This window comes from Podarcis vaucheri (assembly GCF_965113315.1).
Source record: "Podarcis vaucheri genome assembly, chromosome: 3".
Classification (NCBI taxonomy): Eukaryota; Metazoa; Chordata; class Lepidosauria; order Squamata; family Lacertidae; genus Podarcis; species Podarcis vaucheri.
The window spans coordinates 9,640,357-9,657,399 of NC_138761.1; the positions used below are offsets into that span (position 1 = coordinate 9,640,357).

The following is a 17,043-nucleotide window of genomic DNA, read 5'->3' on the forward strand; positions in this document are numbered from 1 at the left end:
GCAACCCCAATAATAAACCAAACAGCAGTGAGGTTTTTGCTTTGTTTGAAAGCACCATAAAGGCTGCAGGTGTGAGACCTCTGTGCATTTTACTCTGAGCTGAGCAGGTTATTGGCATGGTCATCAAATGTCCTGCCATTCCAGGGTAAGAAGCTCTGACCTGCTCACCCCCTCCCCAAATAATAATAATAATAATAATAATAATAATAATTTATTTGTACCCCACCCATCTGGCTGGGTTTCCCCAGCCACTCTGGGCGGCTTCCAAAGAGATCAAAAATACACTAAAATGTCACACGTTAAAAACTTCCCTGAACAGGGCTGCCTTATGATGTCTTCTGAACGTCAGGTAGTTGTTTATCGCTTTGACATTTGATGGGAGGGCGTTCCACAGAGAGGGTGCCACTACCGAGAAGGCCCTCTGCCTGGTTCCCTGTAGCTTTGCTTCTCGCAATGAGGGAACCGCCAGAAGGCCTTCAGCACTGGATCTCAGTGTCCGGGCAGAACGATGGGGGTGGAGACGCTCCTTCAGGTATACTGGGCCGAGGCCATTTAGGGCTTTAAAGCCCCAAATCATATTATCATCACATTGAAAATCTAATGTCAGAAGCTTACCATTCCAAATGGTGTTCTTCAGTTGAGGAACTGGCAGTCAACACAATGTAATGCCTGGAAACGTAAAGCAATGCTAATGTGATCACTTTTCAACCATTTTAATAAAAGGCCTTTCCAAAGCGCTAGACAACTTTCACGTCCTCGTCAGCCTTTCTCCCATTTCTTCTGTAAGGAGAAGCCTATCCCCCACATATTTCCAATGGCTTATAGGTCAACATCTCTTCCCTATTTCTGGCCTAGTTGCTTGGATCGATTTAATGCTTAAGAAGAGTTTAAAGCTTCGACCTAGGGGAAGCTCCGTAAGAAAAGTGGCTGTGGGATTACAGAGTTTCTATTATTTCAGCAAAGTAAGATTGGTAATTAGGGCTGGGCATACATATCTCAGTTCTGGAATGACTTCATTGGCTCCCAGTCCGTTTGAGCACAATTTTAAGTGCCAGTTTATATCTTTGAAGGGCCCTAAGCAGCTTGGGGAATCAGGACGCTGTGGGTGGCGCTGTGGTCTAAACCACAGAGCCTAGGACTTGCTGATCAGAAGGTCAGCGGTTGGGGTGAGCTCCCGTTGCTCGGTCCCTGTTCCTGCCAGCCTAGCAGTTCGAAAGCACGTCAAAGTGCAAGTAGATAAATAGGTACCACTCCGGCGGGAAGGTAAATGGCGTTTCCATGTGCTGCTCTGGTTCGCCAGAAGCGGTCTAGTCATGCTGGCCACATGACCCGGAAGCTGTCTGTGGACAAACGCCGGCTCCATCGGCCAATAAAGCAAGATGAGCGCCGCAACCCCAGAGTCGGTCACGACTGGACCTAATGGTCAGGCATCCCTTTACCTTTAAGCGGCTTAGGACCTGGGTACCTAAAAGATCACATCCTCCAATATGAACCTGCCAGAGTACATATTAAGGCCTTCCTCTAAGGCAGGGGTCAGCAAAGTTTTTCAGCAGGGGGGCGGTCCACTGTCCCTCAGACCTTGTGGGGGGCTGGACAAATCCCCCCCCCCCAAATGAACAAATTCCTATGCCCCACAAATAACCCAGAGATGCATTTTAAATAAAAAGACACATTCTATTCATGTAAAAACACCAGGCAGGCCCCACGAATAACACAGAGATGCATTTTAAATAAAAGGACACATTCTACTCATGTAAAAACCCGCTGATTCCCGGACCATCCGCGAACCAGATTTAGAAGGCAATTGGGCCGGATCCGGCCCCTGGGCCTTAGTTTGCCTACCCATGCTCTAAGGTCCTCCACTATCAGAGACAGGTGGGTGACTACCAGAAACAAGGAATCTTTGTTGTGGTTCCTTGCCTCTGCAACACCTTTCCCTAGGGAGGGCTGACCGGTAACAAGCTTGTTCTTTTTTTACCTGCTCTGCTGGGAAGTTATTGTTATTCTGATCTTACGTTGTTTTTAAACTTGTGTAAGCACTGCCAGCTACAACTGCTTCAATAGGGGCTTTGAAAGCCCGGGTACATACTTGTACTTTTGAAAGAAGTTGGATGGCTCAAGCAGCTTTGACCAGTCTGATTTCCCTTGAAGAATCTCGTCTGTAACCACAAGACCTGTAGAGACACAAAACCGCAGTGTGAGTGCTTTTGTTATAAACTTTTGCAGATCTTCTGAGTTGGGTAGTCTTGGGGTGCCTTCACAGAACTGGAACTGGGGGAGCACAAGTCAGGAAAGGGAACTCAAAGGCTACTTGGCTCAACTCACAGCACTGAGACTAAGGGGGGAAATTGCAAACCATAGAGACACCCAGATGACACCCAGCTCTACCTCTCTTTCAAATCAGAACCAGTGAAGGGGGTGAAGGTCCTGTGTGAGTGTCTGGAGGCAGTTGGGAGGATGGATGGCGGCTAACAGATTGAGGTTGAATTCTGACAAGACAGAAGTACTATTTTTGGGGGTGGGTGGGGTCTCCCTGGTCCTGAATGGGGTAACTGTGCCCCTGAAGGACCAGGTGCGCAGCCTGGGAGTCATTTTCGACTCACAGCTGTCCATGGAAGCGCAGGTCAATTCTGTGTCCAGGCCAGCTGTTTACCAGCTCCACCTGGTACGCAGGCCGAGACCCTACCTGCCCGCAGACTGTCTCGCCAGAGTGGTGCATGCTCTAGTTATCTCTCGCTTGGACTACCGCAATGCGCTCTATTTAACCTTTGAAGGTTAACCGGAAAGTGCAACTAATCCAGAATGCAGCAGCTAGACTGGTGACTGGGAGTGGCCACCGAGACCACATAACACCGGTCCTGAGAGATCTGCATTGGCTCCCAGTACGTTTCCGAGCACAATTCAAAGTGTTGGTGCTGACCTTTAAAGCTCTAAATGGCCTCGGTCCCGTATACCTGAAGGAGCGTCTCCACCCCCATTGTTCAGCCCGGACACTGAGATCCAGCACAGAGGGCCTTCTGGCAGTTCCCTCATTGCGAGAAGTGAGGTTACAGGGAACCAGACAGAGGGCCTTCTCGGTAGTGGCGCCTGCCCTGTGGAACGCCCTCCCATCAGATGTCAAGGAAATAAGCAGCTATCTCATTTTTAAAAGACATCTGAAGGCAGCCCTGTTCAGAGAAGTTTTTAATATTTAATGCTGTATTGTTTTTAACACTCGACTGGGAGCCGCCCAGAGTGGCTGGGGAAACTCAGCCAGATGGGCGGGGTATAAATAATAAATTATTACTACTTCTTCTTATTATTATTATTATTATATCAAGTCTCGTGCAATCAAGAACCAGAATCTCTCTTGGCCATAGTATCCTCATCTAGAAAGTGCCCTTCCCACTTCCCACTTCTCCTTCTGTTTCCACTATCACAGAATCATAGAATTGTAGAGTTGGAAGGGACCTCAGGGGTCATCTAGTCCAACCCCCTGCAGTGCAGGAACCTCAGCAAAAGCATCCATGGCAGATAGCCACTCAACCTTTACCTCAAAGGAAGCAGAGTCCACCACCTCCCGGGGGAGTTTGACCCTCGTCAGCCTGCCTCTATTGTCTTTGGGAGAACCACACACTGCTAGCTCAAAAGTGTTTATACCCCACCATTTGGGAATATATATCAAGGTGGCTTACCGTATTTGAATTCTTCTACCATTACCGCTCTGGTTGAAGTCGACACATTATACGTGGAGTTCTGCTGTGGATACGCTGGGGTGATGATGGGCATCAGGTGATACCTGTCTGATGGATTCACCTGTGGCAGGTGAAGGATTATAAGAACGTTAAGAACCCTTGCTGGGTCAGACCAAGACCCCATCTAGTGCAGCATCTTGTTCTTACGATGGCCGAACAGAGGCCCACGGGAAGCTTCTGAGCAGGACACAAGGGCAACAGCGCTCTCCCCAGCCATGATCTCCAGCAACAGGCATTCAGAAGCATACCAGTGTTTTTTCACTGCCATAATGACTAGTAGTCACTGAAAGCCTAACCTCCCGTGTGTGTATCTGATTCCCTGTTATGCCATCAGAGTTAAACTATAGAATTTGCTAAAACAAGTTGCAGTTTATATTGTGTATTTTGGATTCCCACTTTGTATTTTTACGTTGTGATCTTCGGATGAAGGTCGGTGTACAGATTCAATGACTTAATTGGTTAGTTAATAACACAATACAGATGGCCTCTAACTCAACGTTTCAGGTCTATTGGTTTATTATTCTTATTACTACTACGAGCATTTATTATGTGTACTTCACCCTAAAGTCCCAGGGCAGGTCACAACAATGAAGACACATTAATATGAAAATACAGTATTACACAGTGTTAAAAACGGTTTAAGCAACACAATGGAACTGCCTCATCTTCTCTTCTCCCCATGTGCCCCCCAAATTTATTTCAAGGTTCCCCCAACCCTCTGGAACAATTTTGGAGGTGTGTGGAGAAGTTCTGTTGTGCTGCTTAAAAACACTGTACTAGTGGAACTGTTTAGCTGGATACCCTATAAAAGGTACGCAGGTGTATCGTCTCAGAATTTATAACCAAGCGGGGCATATTATTCCTGAACTCTGCACTCCACTCCACTCTGCTCCCTGTTTCGTAGAGGCAAGGGAATGTCTCTCCCCTGACCCCAGCAACTGTGCCTCTGGGTGAAGCAGATAATAATAATAATAATAATAATAATAATAATAATAATTATTATTATTATTATTATTATTATTATTATTATTATTATTATTTACATCCCACCCTCCCCAGCCAAAGCCGGGCTCAGAGCAGCTAACAACAGTAAATACAGCATTCTAAAATCAATTCATTCTAAAATCAATTCAAAATCAAATTAATGGCAACCATTGGGCTAGAGTTCTGTGAGGATTACCAAAGGAGAGATTTATGTTGTCCCATAGAAGGCAATGCCTCTCAGTAAGGACACCTTTGTCAGGCGGCAGGCTTGTCAAAGCTGCTGCTGGTGTCCTGGAGAATCAAGAGGGCTCAGTATGGGTCAGTTCTCCTCCCCTCCCTCCTGACTAAAAGAGCAGCAACACTCTCACAAGGCTGCTACAACGGACGCCGGGGGATACAGGATGGTTTTCAAGGCAATGTGCTCTACGAACCCTGGGGTCCCAGGCCGGCAAGTTGAGGTTGCTCTCTTCGGGCTCTTTCAGCAAGACTGGATTGGGCCATTCCCTGAAAAGAGAGCAGGTGAGCGAAACCAAGTGCATACTGCCGTCTAGAAATCTGCATGTCAGTTATCCATATCGGTGAAGACATGCGCTTTTGTATTCGTTGGAAGCTGCCCAGGTGTGGCTGAGGCAAGCCAGTCAGATGGGCAGAGCACAATTTGCTTGTCTGTTTATTACATGCAGAAAATCTTAAGTATAAAGTGCAAATACATTTGTAAGAGTGGTATTATTCTACACCAATCAGGCCAAGAGTTATACTGTTCAAATGAAGTCTAAAGAACTGTGAGACCCTTTAATTAAAGCATTCACATTTCCCTGTTGGCTGGGGTGGAGGGGCAGGGAAGACGAAATGGTTCGTGTTGAGTACAGTGGTACCTCTGGTTGCGAATGGGATCCGTCCCGGAGGCCTGTTCACAACCTGAAAAGAATGCAACCCGCGTCTGTGCACGCGCGGGTCGCAATTTGCCGCTTCTGTGCATGTGCGTGACATCGTTTTCCACGTCTGCACATGCACAAGTGGCAAAACCTGGAAGTAACCCTTTCCGGTACTTCCGGATCGCTGTGGGACGCAAAGTGAAAACGCGCAACCTGAAGCAAACGTAACATGAGGTACGACTGTACAGCCATAAGACCTGCTCCCAATTGCTCCTCAGGCCGCTGTTGCATGTTCCTTCCAAGGGAGGTACAAAGGGCAGCAACACAAAGGGCCTTTTCAGTGGTGGCTCCCTGGCTGGGAAACGCTCTCTGAAGGGTGGGTGTGCCTGGTGCTATTATTATCGTAAGACAAGCCTGCTGAATCAGGCCAATGGCTCATCCAGTCCAGCACCCTCGTCTCACATTAGCCAACCAGATGCTTGTGGGAATCCTGCAAGTGGAACAGGACTGCAGTAGTACTCTGTCCCACCTGCAATTCCCAGCAACTGGTCTTCAGAAGCAGGATTCCTCAGTCAGTGAAGATGGAAAATAGCTATCACGGCAAGTGGTACCCAGTGATAGCCTTGTCCTCTGTGAATTTCTCAAATCCACTTTTAAAGCAAGCCATGTTGGTGGCTATCAAGACCTCCCCTGGGAGCAAATTCCATAGTTTTAACTACTGTATTTTTCGCCCTATAGGACATACTTTTCCCCCTCCAAAAATGAAGGGGAAATGTGTGCGCGTCCTATGGGGCGAATGCAGGCTTTCGCTGAAGCCTGGAGAGAGAGAGAGGGGAGTTCCCACTGGGCTCCCAAGGCTTGCGGACAGCAGCCTGTTCTGGGGGCTGGGGAATAATTTTTTTCCCTTTATTCCCCCCCCCCAAAAAAAAACTATGGGCCAGTGCGCCCTATAGGGCGAAAAATACAGTATATGTTGTGAGAAGAAGCACTCTCTTTTATCTGTCGACATTTAGGCAAGCGGGTAAACATATTCTTGTTTTCTCAGGCAGCCTGCTGTAGTGTTAAAGTCTTTTAGTACGGCGGCATAGGAATAGTCTTATTTATAAAAAATATGTACAGACCACCATTTCATTTAAAAAAGTATTAATGAAGGGATAAATATTAAATATTAACAAAAACCAGAAACCATACAGTAAAATCATTTAAAAGTTGAAAACAGACATCAATTAACCATTGTGGAAATATGTAGTTTTAATCGCCTGCAATAGGAAACTTTCCAGCAGGTGTTTAAAGGTTAAAAGCAAAATGCGCCTGCAGAGTATTCCACAATACGGGGCTGATGACGTTTAAAACTATTTCTTGTTCTTATCAAGTGAGGGTTTTTAAAATTTATCCTATTGCAAGTGACAATTGTGTTACTTCAAGACACTTTATATAGGAAGCGACAGATAAATTTTGTGGCAATAAAAAGCCACCCTTGTCCTACTGGGGCTGTGATGGCTAAACGTGGCCCTCCAACTGTTTTGGGACTACAATTCCCATCATCCCTGACCACCGGTCCTGTTAGCTAGGGGTGATGGGAGTTGTAGTCCCAAAACAGCTGGAAGGCCAAGTTTGGCCATCACTGTAATAGGGTAAAGGAAAGGCCAAATGGGAGTTAATTTTAGGGAGGCATGCACATAGCACTCTCAGGAGTACACTTCATTTATGCTGTTTGTGTGCCTGAGGACATACAAGACAATGCACAATATCAACAACTTGGAATCTGAAAACACACGTCTAAACAAAACAGCAGGGGAGACACTCAGGAGGCGTTCCTGGCCAGGAAAACATTTTGATGGCAGCAGAAAGGTGCAGCTACTGAAGGCAAGTTACTTAAAAGTCTCTGGGGTGGATTCCAAGGGCATCCCATTCCGAAACGCACAATTTCATGGTTACAGTGGTACCTCAAGTTACATATGCTTCAGGTTACAGACTCCGCTAACCCAGAAATAGTGCTTCAGGTAAAGAACTTTGCTTCAGGATGAGAACAGAAATCGTGCAGCGGCAGCAGCGGGAGGCCCCATTAGCTAAAGTGGTGCTTCAAGTTAAGAACAATTTCAGGTTAAGAACAGGATCTCCGGAACGAATTAAGTACTTAACCCGAGATACCACTGTACTTTACTTGCCAGTGTTAACTGAGTGGCAACATCTTGCCAGCCCAAGATCTGATCTGTGTTCTTCCTACGTTATAATCTAGTGCATGTACGATCTGTGAATTGTGACAGCTGGCCAGATACTTACCACCTAGAGAAAACCAGGAAGAATTTATGAACCAGCGTGGAGGCCAAGGCATTCGGATACAGCTGACACGTCCTTGCCACCAACATGGCCCAAGAAACACCACCAAGAAATCCCAGCATATTTGAATAAATCCCACGCCCTAAAAGGCAGACATTTGTCACTTCAGATTTCCCGAGCATTTCAGATAGTTTCAGGTTATTAGAGGGCCAAAACTAGAGCTTAAATACACAGCAGAGCAACTATATAATCTCGTTTTTCCTTAACCAATTACAGGGGAGGGAAAGCCCAATTCTCACTGTGAAGACAGCACTCAGGAAGGCGGGGCTTAGTTAGTCACTTCTCCTGCCAAGGTCGAAAAAAAAGACCCCCCCCCCTCAAAAAAGGGAGCTAGGAGCCTTAGAAAAAGCAGTCACAGCAATTTGTATTTACCGGTAATTTTAGTTCTGATTTGGATTCAAATGCATGCTTTGCTTTCGAAACAGCTCCCTCTTGTGGTGCCTATTGCCCTTCCATCAAAATTTGAGCATGCTACATCTATGTTATGGGACGCGGGTGGTGCTGTGGGTTAAACCACTGTGGTGCTTGGGCTACAACGCCCATGATTTTTGACCATTGGCCACGCAGTCTGGGGATGATGGAGAGTTCAACAACAGCTGGAAGGCGAGTTTCTCACCCCTGACACAGGTGCATCCTCCGCAAATCCACCTGATCCTTTTATAACTTGGAAATCTCCCAAGTTAGCAGGAGACCTGAAGATAAAGTTTCATGGAACCAAGATTCCATTCCTACATTCCTAGGCCAGATTTAGGAGCTAGAAAGGTTACCTAGAAGCTGTGTTGGAGTAGAAAAACCTGGCCCCTGCCTTGGTGCTTAGTTAGGAGGCTCCAGCTTTTAGGTGACAGCCCCTGAACACCTGCAATTCTTGAGGCTCTGATATGACTTTGAATGAGGGGGGAAGGAAGGAAGCAAGATTCCTTCCCTGGCCACTAGATTCCAAACTGGTTTTAAGTATTCATCAGGAGCATCTAGCACATTTTCAGGTGTTTCTCTGCCACCATTAGACCAGCATTCAAGCTCGTCCTCAGGATTTGAGACGTAATCGCCATTATGCAGATTTTGAAGGCAACGTGCAGAGGCGACAAGCTCACTTGGCTTAGCCTAAAGAGCCATTTCAAGGACTATTAAGCTCAGGGGCTGATACCACAAAATTTGATGTATTAAGTACTTACGTTTTGCCCACAGTTTAATTGCTCTGAGCGTCAGCCTGAAGTTCTCCTTGTCTGGTACTAAATGAAGTATTTCATCAGTGACTCTGCAACCTGCCGGCAAACGTTAAGCCTTTGTGTTAAATCGGGCAAAGGCACCAGGCTACTGAGAGGCAGTAAGACTGAACATACACGGTGCAGAGTAGACTTCTAATTTTACCTGTCTAGTCCTCCCACACAACATGGCTTGAACTGATAAAGCTAAGTGGAAATACTAGACTTGAAGGAATGGGGTTTCTTCTGTGCAGTCAGTTTAAAACTGACTCAACCCCCCCCTTTCTTCTTAGCATTTCTAAAAATGCTTTAACTTGAGCTGTTGAGCAAATGCATAACAAGAACACAGCTGCATAAACAAGGCTCTCTCCTTTATCAGTCTGTGACGATAAGGCTGGCCTTGTCCACTCTAAAGTGGAACAGAGATGACACTCTAGGTCTTATCTTACCACAACCCTGACGCACAGACCTAAGTCTGGGAACAAAGCCAGAGTGTGTTCTCGGAGATGATGACCTCTTCCTCCAAGATAAGAGTAGGAAGAGGAAGATCCTTTTATGGTCAGAAGTACAGGAAGGAATACCCTTTTATGGTTAAGAATACCAGAGCAGGAACATATGTGATGTCAACCTGCGTACATAGGCTGACGTGGTTGGGTTCCTAGGGAAGGAGGGAGAGGGTGCCTAGAGGATATATATACTGCATGAAACTTCTCATTTCTTTGGACTTGCTGTGGACTCACCACGCAAGTGCCTTCTGCTATCCGGAGAGCAGAATAAACTCTTTCTTTGAACCAACCTCGGTGTCATTTGACTTCCTTCCTCCTGTCCCGGAGCAACGCAGACCCAATCGGTGAATTCCAATAAGGCTACAGACTTATCAGGCCCATGCTACGGACAGGATTCAAAGAATCACACAGCTACATCTGTGTGCTGAGGGCATTACATACACTGTTGCATGGCAGGCTGCTTTTGGAATTGCAACCATTCGCAGGTTCAAAGCATCACAGCTATTAAGCTTCACTGTGTCACTGAGAAAGTCTGTCTATTCCATACCTACTGGGCAGCGAGACAGCCTGTGCGTCCTTCCCTGAACTTTTTGGAGGAAAAGGCAGAACAAAAAATATAGGGTGCCACATGAATCTGCTACTCATAGTCAAAAATCCCTTTTCAAGTAGGGCAGATCACAGCCATTTAATACCCAGTTACTTGAGTAGCTGTGTTTAGCAGCCACTGTTAAGAAAAACTGGAAAGGTACACATTACCATTTAAGCTCCGAATACACCTTATATCAAGGCTTCCCAGATGCGAGTTGTCCCGAAGATCCAGGTTATCAGACAAGATTGGCACAGCCAGCCTCGCAAAGACGAGATCGATCTAAGAAGGCAAGGAATGAAAGTAGCCTCTCAGCAAGTGACCTCTTTAACAGCTTGCCACCAGACATCAAGAACTGCTAGAGCAGTAGAATATGCCTTCAAGCATATTCTACAGACACTGCTCCGAGTATTTTTTTATTTTATTCATTCAGTAATATTTTATTCATTCAGTAATATTTTTAGGCCGCCCTCTGTTGACAAGGCGGACACAGTAAAGCAGGTTGCCACAAGGGATCAAATTTAACTGCAGAACAATCAAAAGGGACCTTCCTGGTGAGGCGCTCCTTGAAGTGTTTAGGCCACAGGTTGTTTAGGGCTTTATAGGTAAACAGCATACAAGCATCTTAGATTTGGCACCAGGGTGTTGAATTGGAAACCAATGCAATTCCCCCAGGTGAATGTTATGTAGTCCTAATAAGCTGATGGATTAATAACTGAATTGTTCCACATGGAGCCCCATAGCCAGCCTAATGCTGGTGGTCAACAAAAAAGGTTTAAAGACTGTTTCAAGGCAAATCTAAAAAAATGTAGTATAAACACTGACAACTGGGAAACACTGGCCTGCGAGCCCTCCAACTGGAGAACAGCCTTTACCAAAGGTGTCATGGGCTTTGAAGACACTCAAACTCAGGACGCAAGGGAGAAACGTGCTAGGAGGAAGGCAAATCCACCCCGTGATCAACTCCTGCCTGGAAACCAATGTCCCCACTGTGGAAGGATGTGTGGATCCAGAGTTGGCCTCCACAGTCACTTACAGACTCATTGTTAAAACCGTGTCTATGGAAGACAATCTTACTCGGCTAGGAGGGATCGCCAAAGAAGAAGAAGACTGTGAGGTTACCAGCACACAGATTTCTGTGGTAAGGCTGGTGAAAGGCACTTAAAAAAATAGTTTTTATTAAGGTTTTTCGTGTTATAAAGCAAGCAGATAAACAGGGAAAGGTGCTTCTATTGTCTCCACTTTCAATTCATAGTCTTTTCCAGAATTGTACCAGACTACAACACTTGCCCTTTCAAGTTGGACTATATCTGATAAGGAAACAGTGGGAGAATTTGCTACTATTCAAACCTGTACGAAACGAAAATGCCATACAGAGATAAAATAGGACAATTCTTACCCAAAACAAAATTAACGAGTCCACTGAATGGAAAATGGGCAATAATTAAGACAGATTAAGAAATATTGGAAAGGTTGAAAGAAAACAAGGCTCTGGTCCCAGATGGGCTGACATGGATGTTTTATAAAAAAAAAGTTCTCTGGTACTTTTGAATCCATTGAAAAATACAATGAATGAAATGGTAGAAAAATATATTCTGGTGACCTGGAAAGAAGCCAATATAGTGGTGATTCTAAAGGAAGGCAAGCACCAATCATCAGTGACTGCATATTTCCCAATATCCTTATATAATCCACAGATTATAAAATTTTCATTGGAATATTGGCATAAAGTCTGAACAGCATTATAAGCAAAACTAACGGTCCAGATCAGACAAGACTTATATGGGCAAGGAAAATGAGACAGTATTTGTAAAATTATAGCTATTATGAATTGTGTGGTGAGTAATAAACATGGATTAATACTTTTGTTTCTTGATGTGGAGAAGGCCTTCGACAATGTGAAGTGGCCTTCTCTATTTCAGTTAATGAAATTCCATAATTTTGGAGATAAATTTATAAATTGGTTTCCAGTTTTCTATACTGACGCCAAAGCGAGGTTTTAGTGACTGTTACATCATCAGTAACACTTAGCCCATCTACTGAGCCATCAATGCACTGTAAATCCAAGGTTTCTATTTGGGGGAAAGCCTCATTATTATTATTTTACTGTAATCAATATTTTTTTGCCTCTTTTACCACTGTCTCTGCCCTTATTCTAGATATCTTTAAAATGAAATCAATTAATTTAACCATAGCTGCACACTCCCATATTTTATCTCTCCATTACATTTTTAAAGATCAGTCTTTTGTATTAGGTATAATTTGGCGCTGTGGGTTAAACCACAGAGCCTAGGGCTTCCCAATCAGAAGGTCGGCGGTTCGAATCCCCACAATGGGCTGAGCTGCTGTTGTTCGGTCCCTGCTCCTGCCAACCTAGCAGTTCAAAAGCACGTCAAAGTGCAAGTAGATAAATAGGTAGCGCTCTGGTGGGAAGGTAAACGCCGTTTCCCTGTGCTGCTCTGGTTCGCCAGAAGAGGCTTATTCATGCTGGCCACATGACCCGGAAGCTGTACGCCGGCTCCCTTGTCCAATAAAGCAAGATGAACGCCGCAACCCCAGAGTCGGCCACGACTGGACCTAATGGTCAGCGGTCCCTTTACCTTACTAATGATTAAAGTGCTTTGTTCCATCTCCGAGTCTTTACATTCCATCCCCCCATTCTCTGGGTTCCTTGCTCCCAACCTTCTAAAGTCAGCCTCATGCTTCCACTGAGCATGCTTAGTCCTTGTTGGACGAATGTGAGTCCCATCTACGTTAAATTATTTAACTTGCCATCGATCCTCCCATCAGTTGCAATCCATTTAACCAACTAAAACACTCATGAAATGCAATCACATAGGTTCATGGATCATCTAGTTTCGCCCCCAAAACCACCATAAATACTAATTTCTATGAAGGAAAGAGGAAGTAATGATTATTATTTACCTCAATACCATCAAATTCAAACTTGATGACTGGTACATATGCATCTTCTACTGCCTGTAGGAAGGAGAGATTAAGAGAGCTTTTACGTAATCTAAGTGACTTCATTTGGAATGAGATGCATTAACAGTATGACGCAGAGATGGACCAATGTTCCAATTCTCTACAAGGCGGCCTCATACCACCCAATAATCATGTCAAGCACAACGCTGAAGGAATGGGTTTCCCAAATCTAAAACCTGACTGTGCAGTCGGTCTAAAAATGGGCCCTTCTCCATTAGCTAAAATCCATTAACTTGAGCACTTGAGCCAATGTATAACAAGAACCCAGCTGTATAAACAAAGCCCTCTCCTTTATCAGTACGTGACACTTAATAAATGGCCTTGTCAGTTCCGAAGTGGAGACGGGACCGCAGAGCTGGCGCTTATCTTATCCTGTAGGATGTAAATATACTGACACTGACGCACAGACTCTCCAAGACAGAGTCGGTCAGTCCCCACGGCCGGAGATAGAAATGGCGTCAAGGGAAACTCCTATAGCTGGGTGACCCTCTTAACCCCAAGATAACAATACAGGAACAGGAACATCTGTTTATGGTCATGGATGTCAGCTTATGTACAGGAACATATGTGTATGTTCGTGGATGTCAACTTATGTGTATGAACGTACGAGGCTGGATTCCTGGGGAAGGGGGGAGAGGGTACCTGGAGGATATATATACTGTGTGAAATTTCTCTTTCTGTGGACTTGCTGTGAACTGACCACGCAAGTGCCTTCTGCTATCCAGAGAGCAGAATAAACTCTTTCTCTGAACCAAACCTCGGTGTCATTTGACTTCCTTCCTCCCATCTGGGGGCAACACAGACCCCACCAATCGGTAAAGTCTAAAAAGGCTACAATGCTTTTCAATGGAGTCAGCATGCACACGAGTAAATATTACACACACCGGCTCGTCCAAGCAAGACAAGAGACTTACTTACTCTTAAGTTCCTGATGCCATCTTTGAGCTTTAGCTTCTCAAAGAACAACTGGAAGAAGTCGGACCTTTCCACATGTCTAGGGGCAACACAGAGAGCATCTATATCAGCACCTGCAAGAAGAAAAGGCCCTCAAATTAGCAGCTTTCAGTAGCTTAAGGCAAACTACTTCCCAGGTTGAGGCGTCTTATGAGAATCATACCTTTTGTGTGGACTCCAAGCCGATAGGAACCAAACGTAAAAATCTTGCCACCACAATGTGATGAGACTGAAGATGGGAGGTTCTGCAGGAAAGTTGGAAACATTTACACCTTGAAAATCTAAGCTACTGGGTTCCAGAGGCATAGGAAGGTCAGGTGGTACCTGGCGCGGAAAATTTCTGGTCACCCCCCCCCCCCCCCGATTATTAGGTTTTTTGCCTGCAAAAACAGTTTTACGTTATTTCATATTTTCTTACAAAGGAATGTGGATTATCGGCCTCTGATAACAAGGAAGCGACTGTGGACAGATACTTAAATCTACAGGATGGATTGTGTTTTGGCTCCACTGAATTGAAATTTCAGCCTTCACGGCATATGAAAACAGCCAAGTAAAGAGTTATTTTCATGGAGGAGGGTCAAGATATTAACTGATATGCATGGAATTTCAGATATAGCTATATAATCCCTAGTGTACTAAAATAAGACCTTTGGAGCAGGTTTTTTTTTTTAAAAAAAAGTTTTTTATGAACCGCCCTAGTACGGCAGTAATTGTTTCTTGATAATTAAGTTCTTAACCCGAGGTACCACTGTACTACCCAGGGCTTGGTGGGGCAGGTGTGGGGGGAGAAGAGGAGAGGTTGGAGAGGGCTCACCCACAGCAATGGACTTGCTGTGTACTTGAGGATGTGTGAATCATGGCAGCTGTTAATAGCTCGCCCTTTGCAGAGCCAGAATCTTACAGCAAGAACTACAGAATCCTAGCTACAAAAGGCAAGAAGGAGGAGGCCAATATAAAACTTATGTCTTTGACAAACTTCTTACCTTCTTCTCCGCAACCTCCACAATCCACTCTTTCACCAAATTATTTAGCTTACTGAGAACAACTATCCTGCAATGGGGGGAAATGTTAAAAAGGGAAGATTTAAAAGTAGTAGTAGAAATTGTGGTAGCTTCAATGTTAATGTTTTTAAAAAATAAATCACTATTACTGCCTTGTTAATGTGTCACGGTAACTATTTTGCTTTCAGGTAGCAGTCACTGCCTCCTTCTTCCTGCATTCATCTTCTCAATTCACTCCTTTCCTCATCCCACCTACGACACCTGTCAGTTCGGGCATCTGTTGAAGTGGGCTGAGATTAACAAAAGCTACAACGCAATAATTTGGTCACTCTTCACTGTTTTTGCTGCAGCAGATTAATGCGGATAGCCTTCCGGCAATTACTATACGCTTAGTAATTTGAACAAATATTATGCAATATGGTGGTCCTTTGTTCACTATACGAAGGAAACTAGTCTTAAAGGGAAACTTTCTGAAGCATCCTGAACAGAACAGCCTGAACTATCTGCTTCTCTGGGAACAACTGTCTGCGACGGGGAATACAACTTTTGTGCTGTCCCCAAGACATTCTGGATATGTGGATAATTTGTATGGACTGATAAGAATCATTTGTGTGTTAATGTACTGTCTCACACTCATGGGTGGTTGGGGGTGGATATCATGTAGTAGGCATCTCTCGAGAGACAATGGAGTGCGCCTCCAAGGGTCAAACCACTGCACTCCCCATGCTGCAAAGTCTGGAGGTCCTGGGCTGCCTAGACAACAAGACCCCCCCCCTCTCGGCCTCGCTGATAATAATAATAATAATAATAATTTTTTATTTATACCCTGCCCTTCCCGGTTCAGAAAACCTGGCTCAGGGCAGCTAACAATAAATTTAAAACACTTAATCGTAAAAGCAGAATAAAATACAGTATAAAAACATGAATAACAATATAATTCAAAATTCAGAAATCAGTTTGGGGGAAATCCATCTAATAAGCATTAGATAATCACCAGGGCTAGCTGGCTGAATTAGTCCTACTTGGGCCAGTGAGGAGGCCAGGGGAGAATTAGCTGTGGGGTCCCCGAGCGGGTAATCTTCATAAAAGGGATGGGGGAAGGAAGAGAAGGGAAATAAAAGATTCAAATCTGAATTCATATTAAAGGCCAGGCAGAATAGCTCTGTCTTATAGGCTGATGGAAGGAGGTTCAATCCTGAAGGGCCCTAGTCTCATGGGACAGAGCATTCCACCAGGTCAGAGCCATCACTGAAAAGGCCCTGGTCCAAAGGAAACCAGAGCAATACGTCTGGCACCAGCTTGGCTACAGGAGTTGCTGGAAGGAGGCGTATAAGGCGCCATCCAACACTCTTAGGGACTCCACTCTAACTTTGTGTAGGGTTTGCTCCTTAGCCCTTTCCTCTCCTGAAGATGTCCTACACGGCAGCAGAGTTTTAGGATCGGTTTTCCTTTTCCTCGATGGGTGACCTTCCCTGGTGGACCAGCCCCATCTGCCCCCCACTTTCCTCTACAGTCCATGCTGAAAAATGGGTTTCTTGACCCACTATTGGTCTTGTCTGCTCAATCTGCTGGAGTCTGTCTTTGCATGCAAAGGATGTCCCTGACTCCCGAAGGGTTTGAGACCCATCGGCTACCCTCACCTGGTTTAGCCGGCCAGTTGAAGGTGTTCCTGGCATGTGGCTGCCGTTGCATGTTGACAGCTTCTAGAAGCCACAGGTGAGAGCCGAGTACAGGGTGTGGACCAAAGGTGAACAAACTACCCCAGAAGGAGCATGATGTGTCCCCCACCAGAGGTACTAAAAAGGTAAAGGGACCCCTGACCATTAGGTCCAGTCGTGGCCGACTCTGGGGTTGCGGCGCTCATCTCGCTTTATTG

The 17,043-nt window shown here is 45.2% G+C and overlaps 1 protein-coding gene across 4 annotated transcripts in view; it reads right to left on the reverse strand.

Annotated features, from left to right (window-relative positions):
- The window catches only part of PAPOLG (poly(A) polymerase gamma), a 39,254-nt gene that overhangs the window by 8,607 nt on the left and 13,604 nt on the right, over nucleotides 1–17,043 (reverse strand). For all 4 annotated transcript variants that reach the window (XM_082217546.1, XM_082217544.1, XM_082217545.1 and 1 more), the window contains exons 3-13: nucleotides 15,150–15,216; nucleotides 14,330–14,411; nucleotides 14,131–14,240; nucleotides 13,153–13,206; nucleotides 10,398–10,509; nucleotides 9,106–9,195; nucleotides 7,877–8,015; nucleotides 5,150–5,222; nucleotides 3,675–3,795; nucleotides 2,090–2,174; nucleotides 616–669 (exon numbers count right to left, since the gene is read on the reverse strand). In XM_082217546.1, coding sequence (XP_082073672.1) covers nucleotides 616–669; nucleotides 2,090–2,174; nucleotides 3,675–3,795; nucleotides 5,150–5,222; nucleotides 7,877–8,015; nucleotides 9,106–9,195; nucleotides 10,398–10,509; nucleotides 13,153–13,206; nucleotides 14,131–14,240; nucleotides 14,330–14,411; nucleotides 15,150–15,216 — 987 coding nt within the window. The remainder of the gene's footprint in view (nucleotides 1–615; nucleotides 670–2,089; nucleotides 2,175–3,674; nucleotides 3,796–5,149; nucleotides 5,223–7,876; nucleotides 8,016–9,105; nucleotides 9,196–10,397; nucleotides 10,510–13,152; nucleotides 13,207–14,130; nucleotides 14,241–14,329; nucleotides 14,412–15,149; nucleotides 15,217–17,043) is intronic.